The 21,985-nt window shown below is 42.8% G+C and overlaps 1 protein-coding gene across 1 annotated transcript in view; it reads left to right on the top strand.

The window, feature by feature from the left end:
* The first annotated feature begins 608 nt into the window (after nt 1–608).
* CUNH2orf73 (chromosome unknown C2orf73 homolog) overlaps nt 609–21,985 on the top strand; it is a 37,048-nt gene continuing 15,671 nt past the window's right edge. Inside the window, 4 exon segments of the mRNA XM_025201586.1 lie at nt 609–654; nt 5,471–5,582; nt 12,033–12,246; nt 13,801–13,954. Of these exon segments, the coding sequence (XP_025057371.1) occupies nt 609–654; nt 5,471–5,582; nt 12,033–12,246; nt 13,801–13,954 (526 nt within the window).

Here is a 21,985-nt window from a genome sequence, read left to right as displayed (position 1 = left end):
AATTTTTCAAATTACTCAGTTTTTAGTGTCTATTTACCAGACCTTAATATCAACCCTTATCAATCCTGGACTATCAAATTATATGCATATAATTGTTATACAACATTAGTATCCATAGATTAGATTGCATGTGTGATTGTTTCACCTGCATTCTGCCTACTAATTCATCTCTGCTGGAACCACTACGTCCCATTTCAAACCTCAGAGCTCCTTTCAGATAATCTGCCAGAGAGATTTGTTTTCACTGCAGCATGAAATTTCAGCTCTTTCTTAACTCTCATTTTTGTCCACCAAAGACCTATGCAGGTAAGCATATGAAACCTGAAATTTCAAGTGAATCAGTGTGAAAATAGCACCAATAAACAGCTTCAAAGAAGTCCTAAATTTTTCATTCAACATACATGACTGAACCCAAATCCAGGATGGCTAGGATTAGGGTTTCATGGGCATTTGTTTTAACTGACCTGCATGGCTTAATGGAGTCATCCTAAACGTGTGCCAATAAGCCCTTCATGCCAAATATAAACACGGATTTTTCACCCATAAGCATTTTCAAATGACAGTAACATTTATTATCATTATCCCCATTTTACAGATGGGAGACCGGCATGTGGAGGTCAAATGGTGACTCAGTGACAAAGCTGGAAGTAAAAGGTAGGTCTCCAGTATTCTAGTCAAAAGACCACACACACACACACACACACACACATGCATGAGTACACCCTCTCTCCTAAAACAGGTAGTTTTGATTGATCAGTAACTTCCATCCTCCCCTGTTTATTTTTATTTCATTCCTCTCTGTGCTGTAACTCAATGAAGAGCTCATTGCTGAACCAAGGCATTAACTCCCTCCCTTCTCTAATCTCTCCTTCTCCTCTGATTCCCTTTCTTCTTAAGTGAGGCTAAGACATCAAAGGGGGTGAAGCAGAGAGCAGCAGAGCCTATGGACATCTCTCCACTTCCCTTCAGCCAGAAGGCTTGCTTGGCTAGCTGTGCAGTGTGAAGTGGGAGGCACTGTTCTACTGTCCCCTGGTCACCTCCTCCATGATGCAACTCAACTCCCCAACACAAAATTGGGGCATAATCCACAAATGAGCCCCAAATGAGCCATACCTGGGCCAAAGAGAAAGGCAAGTCATAGCCTAAGACATTCAAAACTTGACCAGGGTTCAGAGACAGGATTTGCATTTTACACTGTATCCAACCTAAGTGGGTAGGCTACACGGTGATAGACTATGCTTCTTTTTACTTGTGATAGTTCCTAGATCTGGGGGATTAGAGAGAGTCTTCAGATTTGGTAACAGTTTGCCTTATTTCATGTAAATACAGATGACTGCATTGTATCATTCTGAAATACAGACAGAATGCTCTGCTTTGAGTTGCTTTCTTTCTGCTCTTCAATAGGATTACTTTGCACTAAACTTGATATTTCATATCCTAATGGCATATTCCAAGGGAATCTCTTCCATCAGTCTCCTCTCACCTCCCTTGAGTCTGAGATCAACTAGAGTTTGGTAGTCTGCAAACTCCCAGAAATCCTTGCAATTCTCCTCTGACACTTGCCTCTGAATTTTCATTCAGTCTTTCACCACTGATCAGGATGTAACTTCCTTTCTAATGCTGCACCAAGCACAGTCTCAGTTTCTGTTTCCCTACCAACCTCTTCTAGAACTTTTGCTGTAGGTGATAGCAACAGCTAATGTCTTTAGCTACTCACTGGTCACATCTACACGTTTATTAATGCACAGTTACTTTAGTACTTGCTTAATGAAGTACTAAGTAAATGCACAGTAGCTACAGTTACTGCGCAGTAGCACCAGCGAACGTCTTTTTAGTGATACTACTGTGCAGTAGCCTAATAATACTGCACAGTAATGTATTAGCACTGTCCATGCTGTGACACGTTACTGCACAGTTATTAGGCTACTGCGCATTAAGCGTCTCATGTAGATGCGGCCACTGTAATGTAGTTACAGCTTCTCTATGGATTTCCTGCTTTCATGGTCACACCACGCTGGGTATTTGGGGGTGATGTTCCCTGACAGTGTCAAGCCACAGTGGGATTGTGTTAACCAGCCATGCGAAAAAGAGAAAGTGTCTGTCTAGCTGAGTAAAACAAATAAACATGTTGAAAAATACAAGCTGGAGGTGGAGATAAAAGGATAAGAAAACTGTTCCTCAAGAACTTCTGTCCCTCACTTCAAAGTCCTTTCTTGCATGCAAACATTGAGTTTTCTTTATTTTTACATAACTGGAAGCTTCAGGAAAATGCTGGCACCCCCCACTCTGCTTAAATCAGTCCCCTTTTAGTGACATGAGATACATCTCCTGTCACTCTCCCAGGTTGCTACATTGTAGAGCCAGGTCACAGAGGGGTAAATTGGAATGGCCAAGTTACAAATCCTTTAAACTCTGCACTTATAAGGAAAGCGCTGACACAGCCATCACTATAGCAATACATGCACCACAACTATAATTATGTAAAGATAAGGGGTAGTTCAGGATAATAACAGTCTGCAAGTGCTGATTTGAGGGAGCTTTGTTTGAGATGGCACACAAGGAGGAGGCGAGCACCTTTCTACTCATTTGAGATGAGTGAAGCCACCACTAATTGATCAGAGCTAGCTGATTTCTATTTGGAGGTCTTTGCATAAAAGTTTGTTTGTGATTTTTTTCTGCAGGCAAATAATGAATTTTCATCTGGTCAAACTATTCCTCCCTATCACTATAAATAAATAAGCATTTAACATCAATTTAAAAAAATCTTGTGTACACATGGTGGGGGAAAATAAGCTTCTGGTTTGACCAATCAAATTAAGCTTGGTCAAATCAAATTAAACTCCAGAGGCAGGCTAGTTTAACCCAAGAAAAGCAAACTATTAACCTCCTAAATCAATTGTATCCCTTTGTTATTAGAACTTTATTTACAGCTTTGTTGTTATGACTTTATTCCTTTATATTTAGTATCCTGCTCTCTGCAAGTCCATTCACAGCAGGTGACAAAGTAGGCTGTAGCCTATGAAAGCTTATGCTGCTCTGAATGAGTTGGTTTATAAGGTGACACTGTGCCTTGCCTTCTGCCGTTGTTATTAGATATCTAATACAGTTTCACAGAGTTCTCCACACCTAAAAAGAAAACTCTGGATCCATACTCACATCATGTATCAACTGAATGAATAGCAAACATTTGGAAAAGCAGGTGCCCCAACTGATTACCTTCCTGCTTTCTCTTGCTAGAAGGAAACAATATTTGAACCAATCTAACCAGGATGACAAAATCCTTCCATAAGGCTATTCTAAATACCTAAGGCTATAGCTAAATACCCTCTTAGCTAATCTATTTAGTTTTAGTTGTACCACGGTTGTCATAAATGTCTTTTCCTTGCAGGTCAAGGTGTTAAGTTCACGTAGTGTGTAGGTTTACAGTTTCCAGAATTTAGATTTTTAATTTGGAGTGAAGAAGGCAGCTGAACTCTAAATCTTAAAATAACAATTCAGAACAACTTTGTCCCAGATGGAACCCAAATCTGGGTGACCAGGTGAGAGCATCCAATGTTGAATTTAGAGCTGAAGTTTAGTAAAAGGACAAAAGACTCTTGTTACAATCGAGTGGGGAATCTGCTTAAAAACCCGGTGCTGTCACCCATCAGGCAGTTGAACTGGTGTTGGACATTGGTTTTAGCTCTGGGTTCCCTTGAACTGGTGGTGAAATAACAGTTACCTTTCTACAGTGCTGTTTGACAGAATCATCAAGCATTAAAAAAACAAGAAAGAATTCCCTGAAGCTGCCTTCAATGCTTTTGTCTGGTCTAGTTGTTTTTCAACACTAGTTCAAATGACCCATTCAGTTTCCCTGACAGAACCTAGTTATGAGTCTGTCTTGTCCCTTTTTGGCAGGTGTGTACAGGGGGGGTTGACTCTGTGGCAGTGTCTACCCTGGGGAAATTTAGAGTGAAATCCAGCAGGTGAGCTGATAGTGGATCCCTACTGCAAGCCAGACTCTAGAAGGTGGAGTTATTTTTACTTCCCCTGCAGTTAGAGTTGTGTTTTTCATGTCTGACTAAAATGCTGGCTATAAGATAGGATGCTTATCTATGCTGGGGACCAGATTCTCCTTTCTGAGTAAGTTATGCTTGAGGCAGATACCGGGTGGGAATGATGGGGGCGGGGAGAAGCCACCAGTACTTTGACCATGAGGTGAATTAACCTTAATGCCAATTCAGCCCCAGACAATAACTACTCTACATACTCAAAGCCAAGATAAGGTTTCTTTGTTTAACATGGAGGGGGAAAAAAGCCTTGTCTTGGATTTGAGTACCAGGGCTGGGACCTGATCTGCCACCATCGCTGCTGCCTGGTCAGGGCCAGGGTGGCTCAAGGTGACTTGTGTGACAGGGGAGGGGTCATTTCCTAGGGGCCATTTTCTGCTGGATTCATAGCATCTCTGAGCTAGTTGAGTGATGAGAAAGGACCCAGATTATGATTGTAAAATCAGAGAATGAAAGAAAAGGGGTGTTGGAAGGGACCTCAGGAGGTCACCGAGTCCAAACCCCTGCTCAAGGCAGGACCTTCCCCAACTAGATCATCCCACCTGAAACTTTGTCTACCTGAGTCTTAAACACCTTCAAGGATGGAGATCCCACCACCTCCCTGGGTAACCTGTTCCAGTGCTTTATGACCCTCTTAGGGAGAGAGTTTTTCCTAATATTTAATCCAAATTCCCCTTGCTGCAGCTTGATACCACTGTTGTCCTGCCATCTGCCACCACTGAGAACAGGCCAGCTCCATCCTCTTTCCAACCCACCTTCAGAGAGCAAAGGCTGCGATGAAATCCCCTCTCTGTTTTCTCCTGTCAGACTCAGTAAGCCCAGTTCCCCCCACCTCTCCACAAGGCATGTGCCCCAGCCCCCAAGCCATGCTCGCTGCCCTCTGCTGGCCTCTTGAAGGCTGCTATTAAATGAATCCCCCCTCACTCTTCTCTTCTCCAGACTCCCCTGGCTTGCTCCCAGGGCCTTCTGGCTGAGGGCAAGCAAACCCTGGGGGCATCTGAACCCCAAGCCCAGGGCCTGCAAGTAAGATGCCCACCAAAGGTTTTGGGACCATCTGAAGCCCCCGGTGCGGGTGGAGGGTGTCTGCCAGTAGTAATGGTGCTGGACTCGGATTTGGAATTAGTTTTGGCTCATTTGGCCTTGGACACAATTTTTTTTAAAAAATCTCTTCTCCAGACTCAATAAACCCAGTTCCCTCCGCCTCTCCTCATTAGCCGTGTGCCCCAGCCCTGCCCCTGTGCTTGACTCCCCTCCTAGGCAGACTCCCCCCGGGCTCGAGGCCCCCCTCAGAAAACACCGGCTTGTCACTCGTCCGGGCTTTATTATCCCTGTGGGAAAAAACAACCAGCCAGTAGCAAGCTGAGAAGGGACACGGGGAAGTCCCTTTCCCCCTGCCCCGCGCTGGGGGGAGCCGAGCGCAGGCGGCGGGACGGGCCGGAGCAGCTCAGAGGGACTGGGCGCGGCCGAGGCGTGTCCCCACTGGCAGCCCCCCGTGATCCGGGCCGTCCGCAAGAAGAGGGGCCCGCTGCGCCCGTAAGTGCTGCCCGGGATGCCTGAGGGAGGAAGGATGGTACCGGGGCTGCCCTGCGGGCACCTGGGGATGGGGTAGGGGGCGGGGCACGCAGCCTTTCCTCCCCCGGGCATCCCCCTGCCAAGGGAGGACCCAGCAGCCTTACACTCCTCAGGCGCCATGGCGGAGGTTGCTGGTGTGCCATGTCCTGTGGATACCACTGTAGTGGTGTGCAGCCAGGGAGCCTGGTGCCAGGCACTGTATGAGAGGAGCTGGCCAGATGCAAGGGGTGCACAAGCCTTTTCCCGGTTGTGTTATGGCAGGAGTCGCAAAGATGCAGCTCGCAGGCCAGATTTGGCCCCCAGTGCTGCTTCTGGGTCCAAGTTCACCTGGATGCTGCATGTAGCACACATGGGACCAGCTGCACGTGCACGGCCCAGGATCTGAGCCCCACACGCCTTCCCCGTGAGATTCTCCGGGACTGTGTCAGTTCTGGCCAGTCCAGGACATGTGCCCACTCAAGTTGATCCTGCATTAGTCTGTGTCTATGCTGTGCCCTGGCACCCCTGGGAGGCCACTCTCAAGCTTCCACGTACACATACCAAACCTGGAAATGAGGTGCTGAAGCTGTTCTGGCGACACCTCTCAAGCACATCAATCTTTTTATGTGTCACACTAAGCACAGCAGCGCTCACTAGTAAAGAAAAATGTTGTTAACTTCTGTCACTTCACCTTACACACGGTGATATTCGGCTTGGGCAGCAGAGCTCTGGTAGCAGGAGAAGGCAAGGCGTGTAGCAAAGTATGATTTATCTCTTCCTTTCTTTCAGGTTCTGCTTAGTTCTAGTGTAACCACAAATAATTAGAAGTGTCTGATTGCACATCCATTTAGGAAGTCCAAGTTGAAGGAGCTTCTCAACCAAGTGACTTCAGATCCTACAGAATAGCTTTGTGTTGGCCCTGCACCTAGCCTACCACTTTTGGGGCCAATGCAACTTATTTGTGGAATTTTGAAAGGGTCTGTAATCGGGCTTGCAATGTTCTGACCTATATTCTGGCAGGTGCGGGCCATAAAAGAAACATTACCAGCCCCAGGAGCAGCCTGAATCTGAGTGGCACAAGCTCACATAAAGGCCACTGTTCCTAAAGGTTGCAGGATTCTCTTGCCACTTTAGCTGCAACTGCTCTCGAGCCATAATAAACTGGTTTAACACACAGGTTAGGTGATGGATATCATGAGGCAAAGAATCATCTGCTAGAATATTCATGAGCAGATTATCAACTGGGGTTCCTGTGCTTGATTATCTGGCTTCAAAAGAAGTTGTCACTATAATCCCAATGATTTAAAAAAGGGAAGAATTCACAAAGTAGGGCAGAATTAATAAGTCTGAGAGAAACTTTGAGCCCATCCAGAGAATAATCTTCTGGAGTGACTATCCCTGTGCATATGGGTCACAGCTGTGACAGTATTTGTCTTTCCCCTGATTTCTTTGAAGAGCTCCCTGTGGGAAACAGCTGGGCAGTGGTCAGTTTTCTGTACAGCTGGACTGGCTCACTGAGATACCTACATCAACTCCTCTAGCCTCAGGGAGCTTTCTTTGCCAACGTAATACAGCTCCAAACAATCTGGTCATTCTGCTCTGCTATTTCCTCAGTAGCTGCACTCCAGAAATTAAGGAGTAAGTTCACAAGAACATGGATCATGACTGCTTTTTAGCAAAAGTTAATGGATGTGTGAGAGGTATGGAAGTTGAAATCTGCAAAATTTAGCCACATGAGAAACACATAGAAGTCACTGATGTCTGCAGGACTCTGCGGACTATGAAGATTAACTTCATTGCCTGGACAGGTTGGACAAATGGGCAGAAAACAATAGAATGTGATTTAACAAAGAGAAATGCAAAGTGCTGCACCTAGGGAGGAAAAATGTCCAGCACACCTACTGCCTAGGAAATGACCTGCTCGGCAGCACGGAAGTGGAAAGGGATCTTGGAGTCCTAGTGGACTCCAAGATGAACATGAGTCATCAGTGTGACGAAGTCATCAGCAAAGCTAACTGCACTTTATCGTGCATCAGCAGACGCATGACAAACAGAACCAAGGAGGTGATACTGCCCCTCTATCGGACACTGGTCAGACCACAGTTGGAATACTGCGTCCAGTTTTGGGCGCCACACTTCAAGAGGGATGTGGATAACCTGGAGAGGGTTCAGAGAAGGGTCACTCGTATGGTTAAGGGCTTGCAGGCCAAGCCCTATAAGGAGAGACTAGGGCACCTGGACCTCTTCAGCCTCCGCAAGAGAAGGTTGAGAGGTGACCTTGTGGTTGCCTATAAATTCATCATGGGGACGCAGAAGGGAATTGGTGAGGCTCTACTCACCAAGGCGCCCCTGGGGGTTACAAGAAATAATGGCCACAAGCTAGCAGAGAGCAGATTTAGACTGGACATTAGGAAGAACTTCTTCACAGTTAGAGTGGCCAAAGTCTGGAATGGGCTCCCGAGGGAGGTAATGCTCTCCTCTATCCTGGGAGTCTTCAAGAGGAGGTTAGATAGGCATCTGGCTGGAGTCATCTGAACCCAGCCGTCTTTCCTGCCTATGCAGGGGGTTGGACTCGATGATCTATTGAGGTCCCTTCCGACCCTAGCATCTATGAATCTATGGTGGGGAAAGTGGCCAGTAAAAATAGACTATACAAGGCTTTGGAACAGAAGTTAAAGAATAAAAAGCAGAGGTAAACAGAAACAGGACAAAATGGTTAAGCCCTCCTAGCTTTGTGCAACGTCACCTCTAGCTTAGGTACATACTTGAGTTGTGCACCCCTGGTGTAAAAGGTGGCAACCCTATCCACACCAGGTCAGACATCTGTTATATCACGGCCTTATATACACAGCCCTTCTTCCAACATATAGCACACATTAATCTGTAAATATAAAATCCCCTGGAAAATTGAGTGTTGGGGTACTTATTACATTTTTCAGAAGTTAGGGGGTACTTGCTACCTAAAAGGTTGAGAAATACTGCTCTGGACAGAAGAAATGTGATAGACCCATATGGGATTTGGTAAAACATTTAATACAGCGACACAAGGGAAATTATTATTTAAACTATGTGAACGTGCTGACTGTGTACATGAGAATCTAAAGTTATTTTTTGTTGAATCTGTTAATGGCAATCTCCATATAGCTTGTACACGTGTAGTTCCCCGTATAGCTTGTACACTTGTAGTTGAGGTAATTTTATTTCAGAATGTCCTTGGAAAAATATAACAGGGACTGGTAGCAGAATTTTAAGCTGAATAAGGGACTAGTGAAAGGGGAGGCAATGCAGGATACTGAGAAGAGTGTTGTGTTGGAGGGAAATTCTCAAGTGGAGTTCTCAAGCACTGGTCTTGGAAATAATCTTATGTAATGTTTTCATTAGTGACATTGCACATAAAGTAAATGTGTTAATGACATTTGCTGATGACACTAAGTTGGGGGGTATCACCAGGACAGAGGATTGGGAATACCTTACAAAAAGAATCAGATAGCCTTGAAAGCTGAAGTGTAGAAGTGGGATGAATTTAATGCTACAAAATGCAGTCAAACACAGAACTAAAAGCAGTGTAGCCGCACTACGGTGGTGTTGCCAGCAGGCTCATACACACTGCTTCTCAGCTAAGAGAGAAGAGCAGAGATTGTTAACCGAAATGTAGTTTGACACTAATGCAGTGACTTTACTTTTGATCCTTCACCGAGCATACAGTTCTAGTCACACTGTTCAAGAATGGAGAATTTGTATTGCAGCAGGCTTGGCAAAAATGACTAGGATTACCAGGGGAATGAAGAGCCTGAAATTAAGGCCATACTTGCATGGTAAATATACTGTGCCAGGCAGTGGCACCCTCAAACATGCTGCACAGCTCCAAGCAGCGACTCTATGGCTCAGTAGGCAGGTGAATTAGCATTGAAGAATGATGGTGCTAATTAGAGCAGCTCTGTGCTAATTAGCCCATCCATGGGAAGGACTGTGTTGCTTCTGGTTTAGTCTGCCTGAAGCGGCACAGTGTACTTGAGGGCATCACTGCCTTTCACAGTAAGTTTATATCAGGATGTTAAAATCCAAGGAGAAAGAGCAGCTCTTTTAACATAAAGACAATGTTTAAATGCAAAGAAATCGGAATAAACTGGCCATGAATAAATTTAGGCTGGAAATTAAAAGAAGGTACCTAACTATCTGAAGAATGACTGGGGCAAGAAACCTAACTAGTTATAAAATGGATCTTGATCAGTTTGTGAAAGGGATTATATACCATCACTGCCTATGATATCAAGATACTGTATTCATTGACCCAAGCAGTCCCTTTGAGTTCTATGTTTTTAAATGAAGGATTGTGCAGGAAAGGAAGGAAAGATCTAATCCTGATTCGTTTTTGTTATACATTAAATGCACCTGAACCAGCCTTAAGCAAAACTACTAGAATTCATAAACATGGGTACTCAGTAAACACAGCCCTAAACTGCCAAGTGCTGCTAAAGTTACAAGTCAGCATGTTACCAAAATAAAGGCTGCACTCCTCCAGTCCAATAACCGATTAGTAAATAAATAAAATTAAAGAAATCGTTGGACAGTAAATGGATGAGATGCATAGTATGAAACTAGGCTGTAAACACCTCAGACTACTGAGCTAATTCCAGTTGTAATCAATCGAGAAATAGTCACTGAGTTCTGCAGAAACTGGGTCAGATTGCAGGAGAGAGACTGTCTTTTTGTTCTGGGTTTGTACAGTACCCAGTACATGGTAAGCTTGCAATACACAGAACAGTAGAGTATCATCACAAACTCCTCCATGACCGTTTCAGGCTGGACATAAGGAAGAAGTTCTTTAGTGTCCAAGCCCCCAAGGTTTGGAATAGACTGCCACCGGAGGTGGTTCAAGCACCTACTTTGAACGCCTTCAAGAGACATTTGGATATCTATCTTGCTGGGATCCTATGATCCCTGCTGACTTTCTGCCCTTTGGGCAGGGGGCTGGACTGGATGATCTTCTGAGGTCCCTTCCAGCCCTAATGTCTAATGTCTATGAAATCCTGTGCAGGACCTTAGGCAAAGCCATAATGCTAACAAAATTATTAGTAGTACTGTTTCAGTGGAAAAAGGGAGATTTTTTTAGTGCCCAAATGCCATGGCTTCTCATTGACTCCTTATTTATTGATTACCCTGAGTCCACTGATTAATTATATAAGTGATTGACATCATTTGGTATCATTACCTGTATTTGGCAGCTTATTTTCTGTTCAAGACCTGAAGCTTTGATGTGAGTAAGGTTAATATTACTTCTATTGGAAATGGATAGTTTTGGTTTCCAAGAAGCCATTTTTATGTCAAAATATTGGTCGTATCTAGTCAATATGTTGCTTCTCTAATAACGTACCAATCCTTATATCATAGAACTGTTTCTGAGGTACTTGGGCAGGTTTTTGTTTTTGTTTTAATAGAATGCTATTTTATTTTATTACTTTCATGTTTAATTAATGATAATTTGCCTTTCTGGAAATAGAGATGAAACTGGCAGGAGCAGAATGAAACACTACAGGGAGAAAGGGAAGGAAGGGGGGGAGCGTAACTAAGGTCATCAGCATGCTAATGATATTGTTGGCTGTGATCAGAGATAATATCACCAAAGGGAGAGCATAAACAGAGAAGAGTAGGAGACTCAGAACAGAATGTTCTGGAGCAGCTGCTGAGAAAGGAGTTAGGAAAGGAAGGTGATTATCTTAAGATGCTACGGAAGATTGATTAGATAAGTTGGAAAAAACCCATTGGAGAGTAGAGTAAGGAAAAAAGAATGTGCCAAGGTGATAGAGACATAAGTGAGCTATTGATTAGTTAAGAAGGATAAGAATAGAAGTCAGCTATTTGGAATTAGCTACGAACAAATCATTAAGAATGCTTGGGAGGACTGTCCTGGTAGACTGGCCTGAGCAAAAACCGGATTAGGAAGGATCAGGAATAGAAGGTAGAACATGTAAAGGAGCTGGCCTCAAGCATTTGCAACACAAAATAGTTTTGTGCAGACTGTATCAAGTTAGAGACATAAGTAAATATTTAAAGGGAAGCAGACCTGAGATGCCAACTTTCATATTGCAACTATCTAATGTTGTACAAATATTTGACTAGCCAATTCTGATTTCTCCAGCGTGAATTGGGACTAACGCTGAGTTACACTTATCCAAAACTAGTGAGTGAGAAGAAGCATACCATAGAAGTTAAATTCTGCTGCCATGTACACTCATGTAATCCCACAGTAGGTGCAGTGAAATCAGATCCTGCAGTTACAATAGTGAGTGAAATGGGATTTAAGCCTACTTAAGTTCTTAGCAGATACTATTTTCTTATCCTGTTTTATGTGATATAAATAGATTAACTATCAACACGTTATAGCGTTTGTATGTGAAAATAGTCATGTCTTGGTCTTCTTTTGTCTTGCAGCCCAGATACCTCTAGAGTATTTTATCTTGATATGCCAGAGCCAGTTAAGAGGCTAGAAAAGCTCAATAGAGAAAACAAACCGCGTGAGCCACCATGTTCACCAGAGCAACGCAATCATCCATACCCACGTTATGCAAAGGTCATTGACTGTGATGTCAGGTTCTTAAATGAACCAATAGTCTATATGGAAACCAAACCTACTATGAAAAAAGAGGTGGGATCATTTGGCATTATCTTTCCAACGAATATCATACTCTGAATAATATATACCTCTATGCAGCATGAGAGAACTACATTAAATAGCACTAAGGATCTGAATTGAACCCCATCACAGTAAGAAAGTTCAGAATTAAGTCTTAAAACTCTCTAACTCACTCTGCTGTGCCAAGGCATGGCAGTGCATATGGCATGAAGATCAGTCACAGCATGAAGATACCTACAATAGTCAGGCACAAAGAGGTGTTAGGAAAATCATAAATAAAGCTTGCTTTTGTCAGATTCAGTCAGTCTTAGATTTACTTTATCACATGTAGTTTCTGGTTTGATTTGTGTATTATAGTTAAAGGAAATCGATTTAAAGGGGTGATTGTGTATTTCATTTCTAGGAAAGTGACCCTTAGACAAGGTGAGCACAAAGCTGATGCACCTCTTAAAACAGCATAAATGGGTAACATGGTAACAGTGTACTGGCTCTTTGCACAGGGGGGAATTTAACTCTAATCTAATGATTTAATGTTGCAGGGGACGGATTTTGAACCTTATCAGTGCTGAAGAGTGCTTTGGTCTGTGAATTGTCCCATTTAAGTAAGGTGCCTCTCAGCATCAGAAAGTGTGTCACAATATGGTAGGCTAAGCAGCCACATTGGAAGAAGGTTAGCTGTTTAAACTGTTAAATAGCATGTAGGAGTAGGCTTTCCTGCCCAGTGCAGAGGAACGAGATGCTTGAACTCCAGAAGGGAGAGAACAAGCCAGGTACCGTCTTGCTTGATAGTTTAAATGGCTATTCTAACATGGCTGCTTTGCAAATGTACTGCATTTTTGTTCTTTCTGCATAGGTAAAATGGTTCTGATCAGTCCTGCGGCCTGTACGAATGGCAGATAACATTTTAGAGTGTGGTTATGGAATCCTTTCTACGTGAGCCGTCTGATAAAATGCATTGAGTCTCTCCATAGTGCCAGGAAATAATCAGATACTCTCTGGTTGGTTTAGCAAAAGGGTGGTTCATTTTGGGTGAAATTTACCCGCAGTCAGAGTGTCTGCATAGGCACTCTGCTACAATAGTGACTATCCTCAGCTTGTAACATGAGCTCTTAACATGTTAGACAGGTTTCCCTCTGCACTGGGGATGTTGTTGCCAAACATGTGAATGTTAGAAACATTTTTTTCCAGGTTTGGTTTTGATGTGCCACGATGGCCTCTTGTAAGAGTGGTGTGAGAAGGCAGTTTGTACATAATGATATACCTGACATCTCACTTTCCTAGATCACCTGGGGAAGCCCCAGAATCTGAGAGAGAGTTAAATGGTGTTTATATGAGGGAAGAATAACAGTGAAAAACAGAAGAGGGGGAAATAAAATGAGACTGTATCATATTTAAGAGTAGGCTGGTTAGGGTCAGTGTTAGGAGCCAAAGTAAATAAAGCAAACATGGAGCTAGCAGGAGAGTTAAAGCTCTGTGAGATCTGAAAAGATGTTATAGACAATGTAATGATAGTTCACACTTAAGGGCATGTATAGATTTTCATTTCTCTTTCCTTTGACTTTCAAGGATCATTGGTGGCCAACTGGTAAATCCCATATACAACATTATAATCCATCTTATGACAGACAGACCACCCAAAGAACTGATTTCCAGAACCCAGCCTGTAAGTTAACTTGTCCACCTAAATACATCTGTAAAATACCAACATCATGTGGAATAGGTAAGTACCTTTTACTCATATACCAAGTTAGAAACTGTTATTTTATCAAGCTAAGATTGAACAGTGTACACCTTTAAATAGCATTTGCAAGTAGGTACATCCCTGTGGTATGACTAGATTTCTTTATATTCAGAATAGGAAATAATAAGGGTATTTTGGTATGAGGTACCATACAACAGTATTTGTGTCAGTGAAGTCCATGGAGTTACTTTGGGTTTACAGCAGTGTAACTGAAAACTGAGTCTCTCTGATTATCCAGCTTTTCATCCACCCATCCTGCATTCATTGCCATGAAATTTGAACAATGATCTGATGAATGCTGACCATTGAAGAACAACCACTATCTGTAATGCATGCAAATGCATGCTGACTTTGGCTACCTCTCTTCTTCAGTGCAAAAACATGGACTCTTTCAGGATATGGAAATGATGAAAACATAGTTTTTAAATATGTGTTTGGAAACTGTGTTTGGAAACTGTGTTTAAATATGTGTTTGAATTATTCCCATTATTTCCAAGAATATTTGGTATTTGTAATTTGGGTAAATACTTCTATTAGAAAAGAGCTGTCTGCTCTGTATATTCTTTATTTGTTACTTGATCACGTGGCTCTTCCCCCAAGGAGTTTTTTTGTTGCTGTTTTTGATGCTCCCTGAATGACTACACATTATCAATAGGAGAGCAGCAAAGAGCAAATTAAATGGAGGGCTGTTCCAACTGTGCTTAAAAACTGAAGTAAATATCTTCACTTCTCGGCCTTTCGGCCCAGATTAAGTGTAGTTCTTGGCATCTTGTGGCGGCACCTGAATCTCAAGACTTCCAGGTTTGGGTCTGCACGTAGGATGCCTGCACATGGATTTGGGAGTATCTGAAGTCCCAGGGTGAAAGCCTGGGATGAAGGATGCTTGCTGGTTGTAGTACCATCATGGTGTCTAGAACGATTGAGTTCTGCCTGCTCAATTGGTATGGTTTTTGGAATGACAGAGTTCTGCTCAATCAATATGATTTGGAACCGATTTGGCTGATTTGACCTGGAACACAAAATATATTATTAATAATAATAATAATAATAATAAAAAAGTATCTTCCTTTCCCTTTTCTCCATCTGTCTCCAGAACAACTTAATAATAAAAAAGAGTCTAGACCAAATATTCAAAAACTGCCTGAGTGGACTCTGAAGCTATCTCATGCCACATCATCATAGTGACTGGTGCTTTATTCTCTGGCCACAGGGTGAATAGGGTTCTAAGACCTCCATAAAATCAGTCTTAAATTGAGGAACAAAAGGCAATCCACAGTGTGCTTGGTACAGAATAGGAGGTCTGCATTGAACTGACTGGCTTTGAGAGCAGTTGTTCGTTTCGGGGCTGGGTCTATATGCTCAGTGGTACTGTGGTAGCAGTGGCAGAGCTGTCCTGCTGCTGTTATGATTAAGGTCGCTTATTTTTACTCTGACAGTGCATTTAACACCAGGTGCCCTATTACATTTTCTGATTCCATCCATATTTGTTATAAAGGCGCAACTGGTCCACAAACCAACACCCTGACTGAATATTCTAGGATCCAAGGAGATTGCTGCTTACAGCTGGATGGTATTCAAAGGCACCATAGACAAGAACAACAAGAATTTAGCAGAAGTCTTGAGGAACAGTGATGTCAAAGTGCTACAGCTGAACTGTATTGTTTTCACTAGCAAAGACCAAAAAAAGCCATTTTAATGCCAATTTAAATGTCATAAAACAACAAAGTATTTTCTGTTTAACAAATCAGTGCTTTCACTCTACTGACCTTGCTAATGTTAGTGAAAGATTTGCATGAAGTAAAAAATATATTGGCCCAGATGTCATGCTTTACAGAGTTTCTATAGGCCAGTGAGATACCAGGACCTGAGTAGTCTTTAAACATGGTGAGGGGATTTGCCACTTGGAGAGTCACAATGGACTCTGTTCTCTGTACATAGACTCAACAGCATAGGTCAAGAATGCCTCGCTTTAGCTTTATAGAGCACAGAAAAACTACAAATCCCTCTGCAAAAAGTCAGAAATTGTAAGAGAAAGCATAGGGAGCACAGTGCCCCTTCTCCACTATTCCCCCTCCACTAAGAGGAGGGAGGCAGTTCCTTATTTTTATCCTGGCATGGGGAAGTACTTCTCACACAGGCATTCCTCTCCTCTCTGGCTGGGGAGATGGACTCAGCAAGAGAATCTGGAGTTGGGGAATCCAGAGAATCTGCTGAATAGATTGAGTTCTCACCAGCAACAAATCATTTTTCTTCTCAAGTGAGATCCACCAGCCTGCTGGCTCCCTCCCTATAGGGTGAGTGAGAAAAGAGATCTGTAGTAATCAGTCCCTTCTTTCATCTGGAGGGAAGCATAAAAAGATAGTATATAATATCCATATGCAAAAATCTCACTCTGAAACAGTGGATTTCTTTTTTGTTAGATTCTCTATCATTGTCAAGTTTTAAAGACTTCAATCTACTGGAACAGTGGTGGGATCAGAAAGCACATCCTGGCACCCAGTTTCACACATGCACGTGACATGCTTACATATGTACACATGCAAACACACAAACACTGTCCTTGGCTGGTTATGCACTTTCTTGGGGTATGAATTATTTTAGGATGCATTTCTTTTCTGATTCCCAGTCTTTTCTCCTTGCCACATTCCACTACCTCCTGATACAACATTGTATCACAATATAACTTCAAAGCCCACAATACCATCCAATCAAAGTTGCAAGCTCTTAGTTTACATGTTTGAACTACTTTGTCAAATGCTGTTCTGAAGCATGCTGGACTCTGCTATAGGTACACCATACCTATATAACATGGTATATCAACATGATGAAATCACTTGGGACAAAGAATTAAAATAAATACTACATCCAGTTAAAATGCAAAGTCACTTTCATTTAGATGGGCCTATGATTATAACCCTAATTCAAATTCAGTCAGTAATGCCTCTGTTCTTACAAAAAGTACCGTGGCTCTTTTATTGACTTTTATTGTTAATGTCAACCCGAAGAGAGTGCCTTTTAAGTTTGTGTTGAGACTGTGGTCATTGTAGCTCAGAGGTAAGAGACCTGCCTACTGTATGACCACCATCTTTGTTTTTCCAGGGATTATATATATTTGCTGACCAAGCTGTTTAGATTATAAGAGTTAAGGTCACAGCCAGGGATGGTATGGTTGAAGATAATGCAGTTGGCTGAATACTCTTGGGTATTTTTAAAAAGAAGACTTACTTTTAATATTAATGCTCAGTATCATAATATTATTACATAGCGAAATAGCTGCTATCGTACCATGACAAGTTCTTGTTTTTGCTTCTTTAAACAGATTTGCACTGACCAAAGCTGGCCAGTACCAAAATGAAATTGGTACAAGATTTATTCATTTTTAAAACAATGTTTTCAGTAAGCTACTGTGCAAAATTTAGCTCAGTGGGCCATAACTCATGGCTCATGGGGAACAGGACATTGCTCAAGCCACAGGAAATTTAAAAACTAATGCTGAGGTTGGCAGGGAGAGCAGCATATGATATTGATTCTGCCACATTACTTGCTCAATGTTGCTGCCCATAGGCCAGTGAAAGTAGGGTACCACCATTTTAACTTGGAAACCAGGTAAGGGAATATCTGAGGGTGTATTCCCTAGTCTCTGAAGCTTTGGCTGAGAACTGGGGCTGGGGAACTGTCAAGGAGTCAGCTAAAACTCTCTGATTCTCTCTCTTCCTTAGCAGAAGTTGGGGCAGCCTAAGAGATTGCTCCAATTTGTACCAGCTAGGCTGGTCTCCAAAGCTAAGTACAGACAGTCAAAAAGCCTGAGGCTGAATTGATTCAGTCTTTGAAGATTAGCCTAAACTGCAGAGATTAAACTGAGAAGCAACTGGACACACATTTACTTCTGATTCAGGAAATGCAGCCACATGCTTGCAGTGGCTCAGGGAAGAAATCAGGGGGCACTAGAGCTCACCTGTAGCTGGCATGGGCTGTGTGTTTGCTTCCTCCTCCTGCTGTCCCCAAGGTCTCTGGGATTTGTAGTCCAGAATCACAGTAACAGGACTCTGTAGGGTTGCTCATCACTTCCTCTGTTTCCAGGTGCCTCTGGGATTTTTTTAGAGCAGATTGTCCAATCCAAATATTAACAAAGCTCCAAAACAAATGCCATTTTGTCAAGTTCTGAGTGACACTGTCCAAACGCCAGTATTAACTGAAACTGTGAATCTGTCTTATTCATCTCATAGGTGTACAAGATAAACAGCTAGAAAATGAAATGCTTGATCCTGGTCCCTGCTACACCTGCTTTGTACCACTAGTGTAAGGTGGCCCTACACAGGTTGGGTCAGGCCCTTAAAAAACTTCCGCTGTGTAGAATGATCAATGGGCAGTGCAGAGCAGCTGTAGCAGCCCTGGGTAACTCCTCTCTTCCCCAGCTGCCAGTGTGGGATTATGATTGGGGTGAAAGGTTGTGACTGGGACTGTCTGGGCTTCCAGTGCTCCCCAGCTGTTTTAACAGTTCTGTGGGCCATTGGCAGTTGGCACAGTCTACAGTGAGCTTCACCCGGGGACCAGATTTCTAGGGACAAGAGTTCCAGAAGTGAGGGACTGCAAAGGGCATCATTGTATCCCTTTACCCCTAAAACTGTACTAAGTATTACTCAGCTTCAGCCAGGGGACAGTTCCTCAAAGACAGACTCAGTAACTAGGCTATGAGAATGTTCATACCAATTTCATTTTATCATCTGATCATTCTTTTCCATCAACCCACTTAATTACCCATGGTCTTTGGTATTTCAGCTATGCTATACCAGGCCAAAAATGAAAGTGCCCTTTGTATGGCACATCACCCAACAAATGTCTGGCTACCATCCATAGTCAGATTGACAAATATTCCCCCTGCACCAGAGCTGTATCTGTTGAAAAATAATTGTTCATGCCTGGTTTTCCAAACCAAAATGAGTTGGAGGCCTTGATTCTTTCATCTTGTACAGCCCATATGTGTTGCATCAAAGGCAAATTGGCTTCTCATCAGTCGTCTATCAGGTTTCATGTGACTCATGACACGTTTTATATACACAGATAAATCACATTTCTTAGAAAGTAGTTTGGCAGTGGAGCCATTCTGTATAATAAAATGTACATTTTTAGGATCATAAATGAAGATGTGTTCTAATGACGTAAGTAGTACAGGAAATAGGAGGAAACTGTGAATCAGTTCTATAGACTAGACACTCACCTGCTATGAATAGGAATAGCTTTAATAGGCCTATGCTAATTTATCCCTATCATACAAGTTTATTTGATATTAAAAAAAATAAGTCCGAACAAGCAAGGATTGAGTTCATCCTGCTGCTCTTTTAGCAGCCCCTGCTCTTACTGGGTGCATCTACATGTGCTATTAATGTGCAGCAATAAACTCCAGAGCTGTTTAAGCCAGAGTTAACTGCTCCTGGGCTCAGCATCTACATGCCCAGGACTGCAGTAATTTGAGCTGGGGCAGAGGGAGTCAGCCCTGTGCTTTGGCGGGTGGTGTTGGGTAGCAGAAGGCTGATAGGAGCCAGGGGTCTGGCCCCCGGCTGGCTGGGCTGACCGGGTACAATTTGTACCCCACAGTCACTATCTACACAAGTGTTTGACTGGACTTAATGACTCCGCAATAAGATAGTACTGTCCCCAACAGTACTATCTACTGTGAAGTTAATTAGTTTACCTGCGCACATGTAGATGGTGCACTTTACTGCTGAGCTAATTAGTCAGCTCTGCAGTGCAAGTGCGTGTGTAGATACACTGAGTGAAATTATCTTGCTAATTTAATTTGTAAATGTTGTCCAGTTTGAATAAGATCTGTACAGCCTAGTCATACAGTCTTTATTGGTGTTTATTTTAATCTGTAGCTTCTGTATGGGATGACTTAGAAGGTTAAACACTCAAAGCAACAGAGGGCAAGTCAGTTAGATGACTTATCCAGGTGCTAAAACCCTCTTCCACCCTTGGAAAAACCTATCCACCCTGGACCAGGCATCAGTTTGGATTGGTCATGTGTTTTGGAAACTTTTCTAATTTAACAAAGTTACTATAGATCTGTGCTATGGAATTCAATACCTTTGTCAGACATGACAAAGCACTCAGTCTATTTTTGTCATGCAGCAAATCCTTTTTCCTATTGCTGTGCTATTCAGGGCCAAATCCTGCCCTAGATACACTCTCACTACCCTTATTGACTTATATGGAAGTGTTGGGAGGTGACTGAGGGCAGGATTTGTCTTTAATCTAAGCACTTAAGATGCAAATATTTTCCCCACCTTATAGATCTGGAACTGATGTGGATGCTTATAGGCAACTTACCTTGTTAGATACTTATGTCAATTCTACTTGGCACCCATCTGCATCTAGGTGGCTATATACCTTTGCAAGTCTGGCCCTTTGCAACTTGCCTAGAGTCTCTCGGGGACTGTATGGCAAGGCTGGGACTTGAACTTTAATGTGCTGAGTCTGAATGCATGCAGTGCTTTACTCACAAGGACAGCCTTCACCTCCCCCACTATATGGGGGATTTTGCTACAGTTAGTTGTTATGGGGTGTTCTTCCCCATTCTTCTTTTCAGAATTCCTGAAAAATAAATTCAATAGATTACAAATTGTGCATCAGACTTCTGACTCACCAGATTCTGGGTAACATTTTTCACAAACTCCTAACTGACTGAGAAACCTAAGGCCCATTTTCAAAAGTGACTTGAGCACTTGGAGCCTAATTACATGGACTTCCAATGAGACTTAAGCTAGGAGGGCCAGAGTTACTTACCTACTTCACTCGGAATAGGTTGCAAGTCTAACCCTGAGGCCTTTCAGAAATGCCATCCATTGCCTTTATGGCAATTTTTTCATCCTGTTACCTTCTTTCAAGAGAAAAGCAGCTTCTGCAAGGCTCCTGGGAACTGCTTTCAGTGCACTTCACGTCTGATTTTGAGCTCACAAATTCTGCTCAGGGAATGCAGCAGGGTCAATACTGGAATGTGCAGTTGAAGAACCCAGCCCCGTATGGCCTTCTTGCAAGCTCTTCAGGGTTGAGGCTGCCTTTGTTTCTCTGCACCATATGGTGCAGATTACCATGTTTGTGCTAAACAAAGGGTTTAAAAAGTAAACATTCCCTGTCTTCTCATCAGGAGGCTTTCTCCCTGCTCCCTTCATGTGTAGTCTAAGCACAGGGTCACAATGTTAACCACACCTTGACAGTAAGGGTCCTGCTGATTCTTCATGGGCCTTATGCCAGCCTAACCTGAAGCAGATGAGGTGACACTGTTATCAAAGCACTGTCACGGGGTGTAGCTGCAGGCCCAGGATTTATTATTGAATCTTCCTGCCCCACTTCACTTGTTGAGGGGGCAGAAGGTCTCTAGGGGTACCAGCTGGCAGTGCTCCACTGTACAAGTTCAAATCAAGGCTTTAGCCACTGTGACTATCAAGGTCATTGTGTTTAGCTGGAAAACAGCATCAATGCTGCTCTGTGAAATGCAGCCTTCTGCTAGAGAAAGGGTCATGCTATGCAAGGCATGTAATGTGGTCTGAACAACCAGTGCTGGCTGAGATTTCTCTTCTGACTGGTTGGAGTGCCAATATTTTTGCTTCTCCTCACAGAGTGGAAGGGCAAAGGGGAGTCCAGTCTTTAGAGGGGTGCTCGATAACACTTTTTAGTAAAAATAATGAACTGTTTTGGATGATTGCTTGTGGGGATATTGTCAAATGCCCGGAGCACGTCATCCCCAATCACACTATTGTGCTCATGAGGCAAGCAATTGTTTCCATGTGTTGGCACATTCATTGTTTTGAAATTGAGCCAGTTGTCTGCCTGGATTCAGACTACAGCATCTAGAAGTGATGGAAGATTATACCTTGGAACTGGTATGTTAAATGGCTCTATTCCATAAAAGGTTATATATGCTGAGCTGTAACCTAGGAAGTAATGTATGGTTCCCGTAAGTCTGCTTTTATAGAGATAGGAAAAAAATGGTCTTTTTTGCTATGTATATGA

The sequence above is a fragment of the Alligator sinensis genome, unplaced genomic scaffold (assembly GCF_000455745.1).
Source record: "Alligator sinensis unplaced genomic scaffold, ASM45574v1 scaffold432_1, whole genome shotgun sequence".
Lineage (NCBI taxonomy): Eukaryota > Metazoa > Chordata > Crocodylia > Alligatoridae > Alligator > Alligator sinensis.
This window is presented reverse-complemented; position numbering and strand designations above follow the sequence as displayed.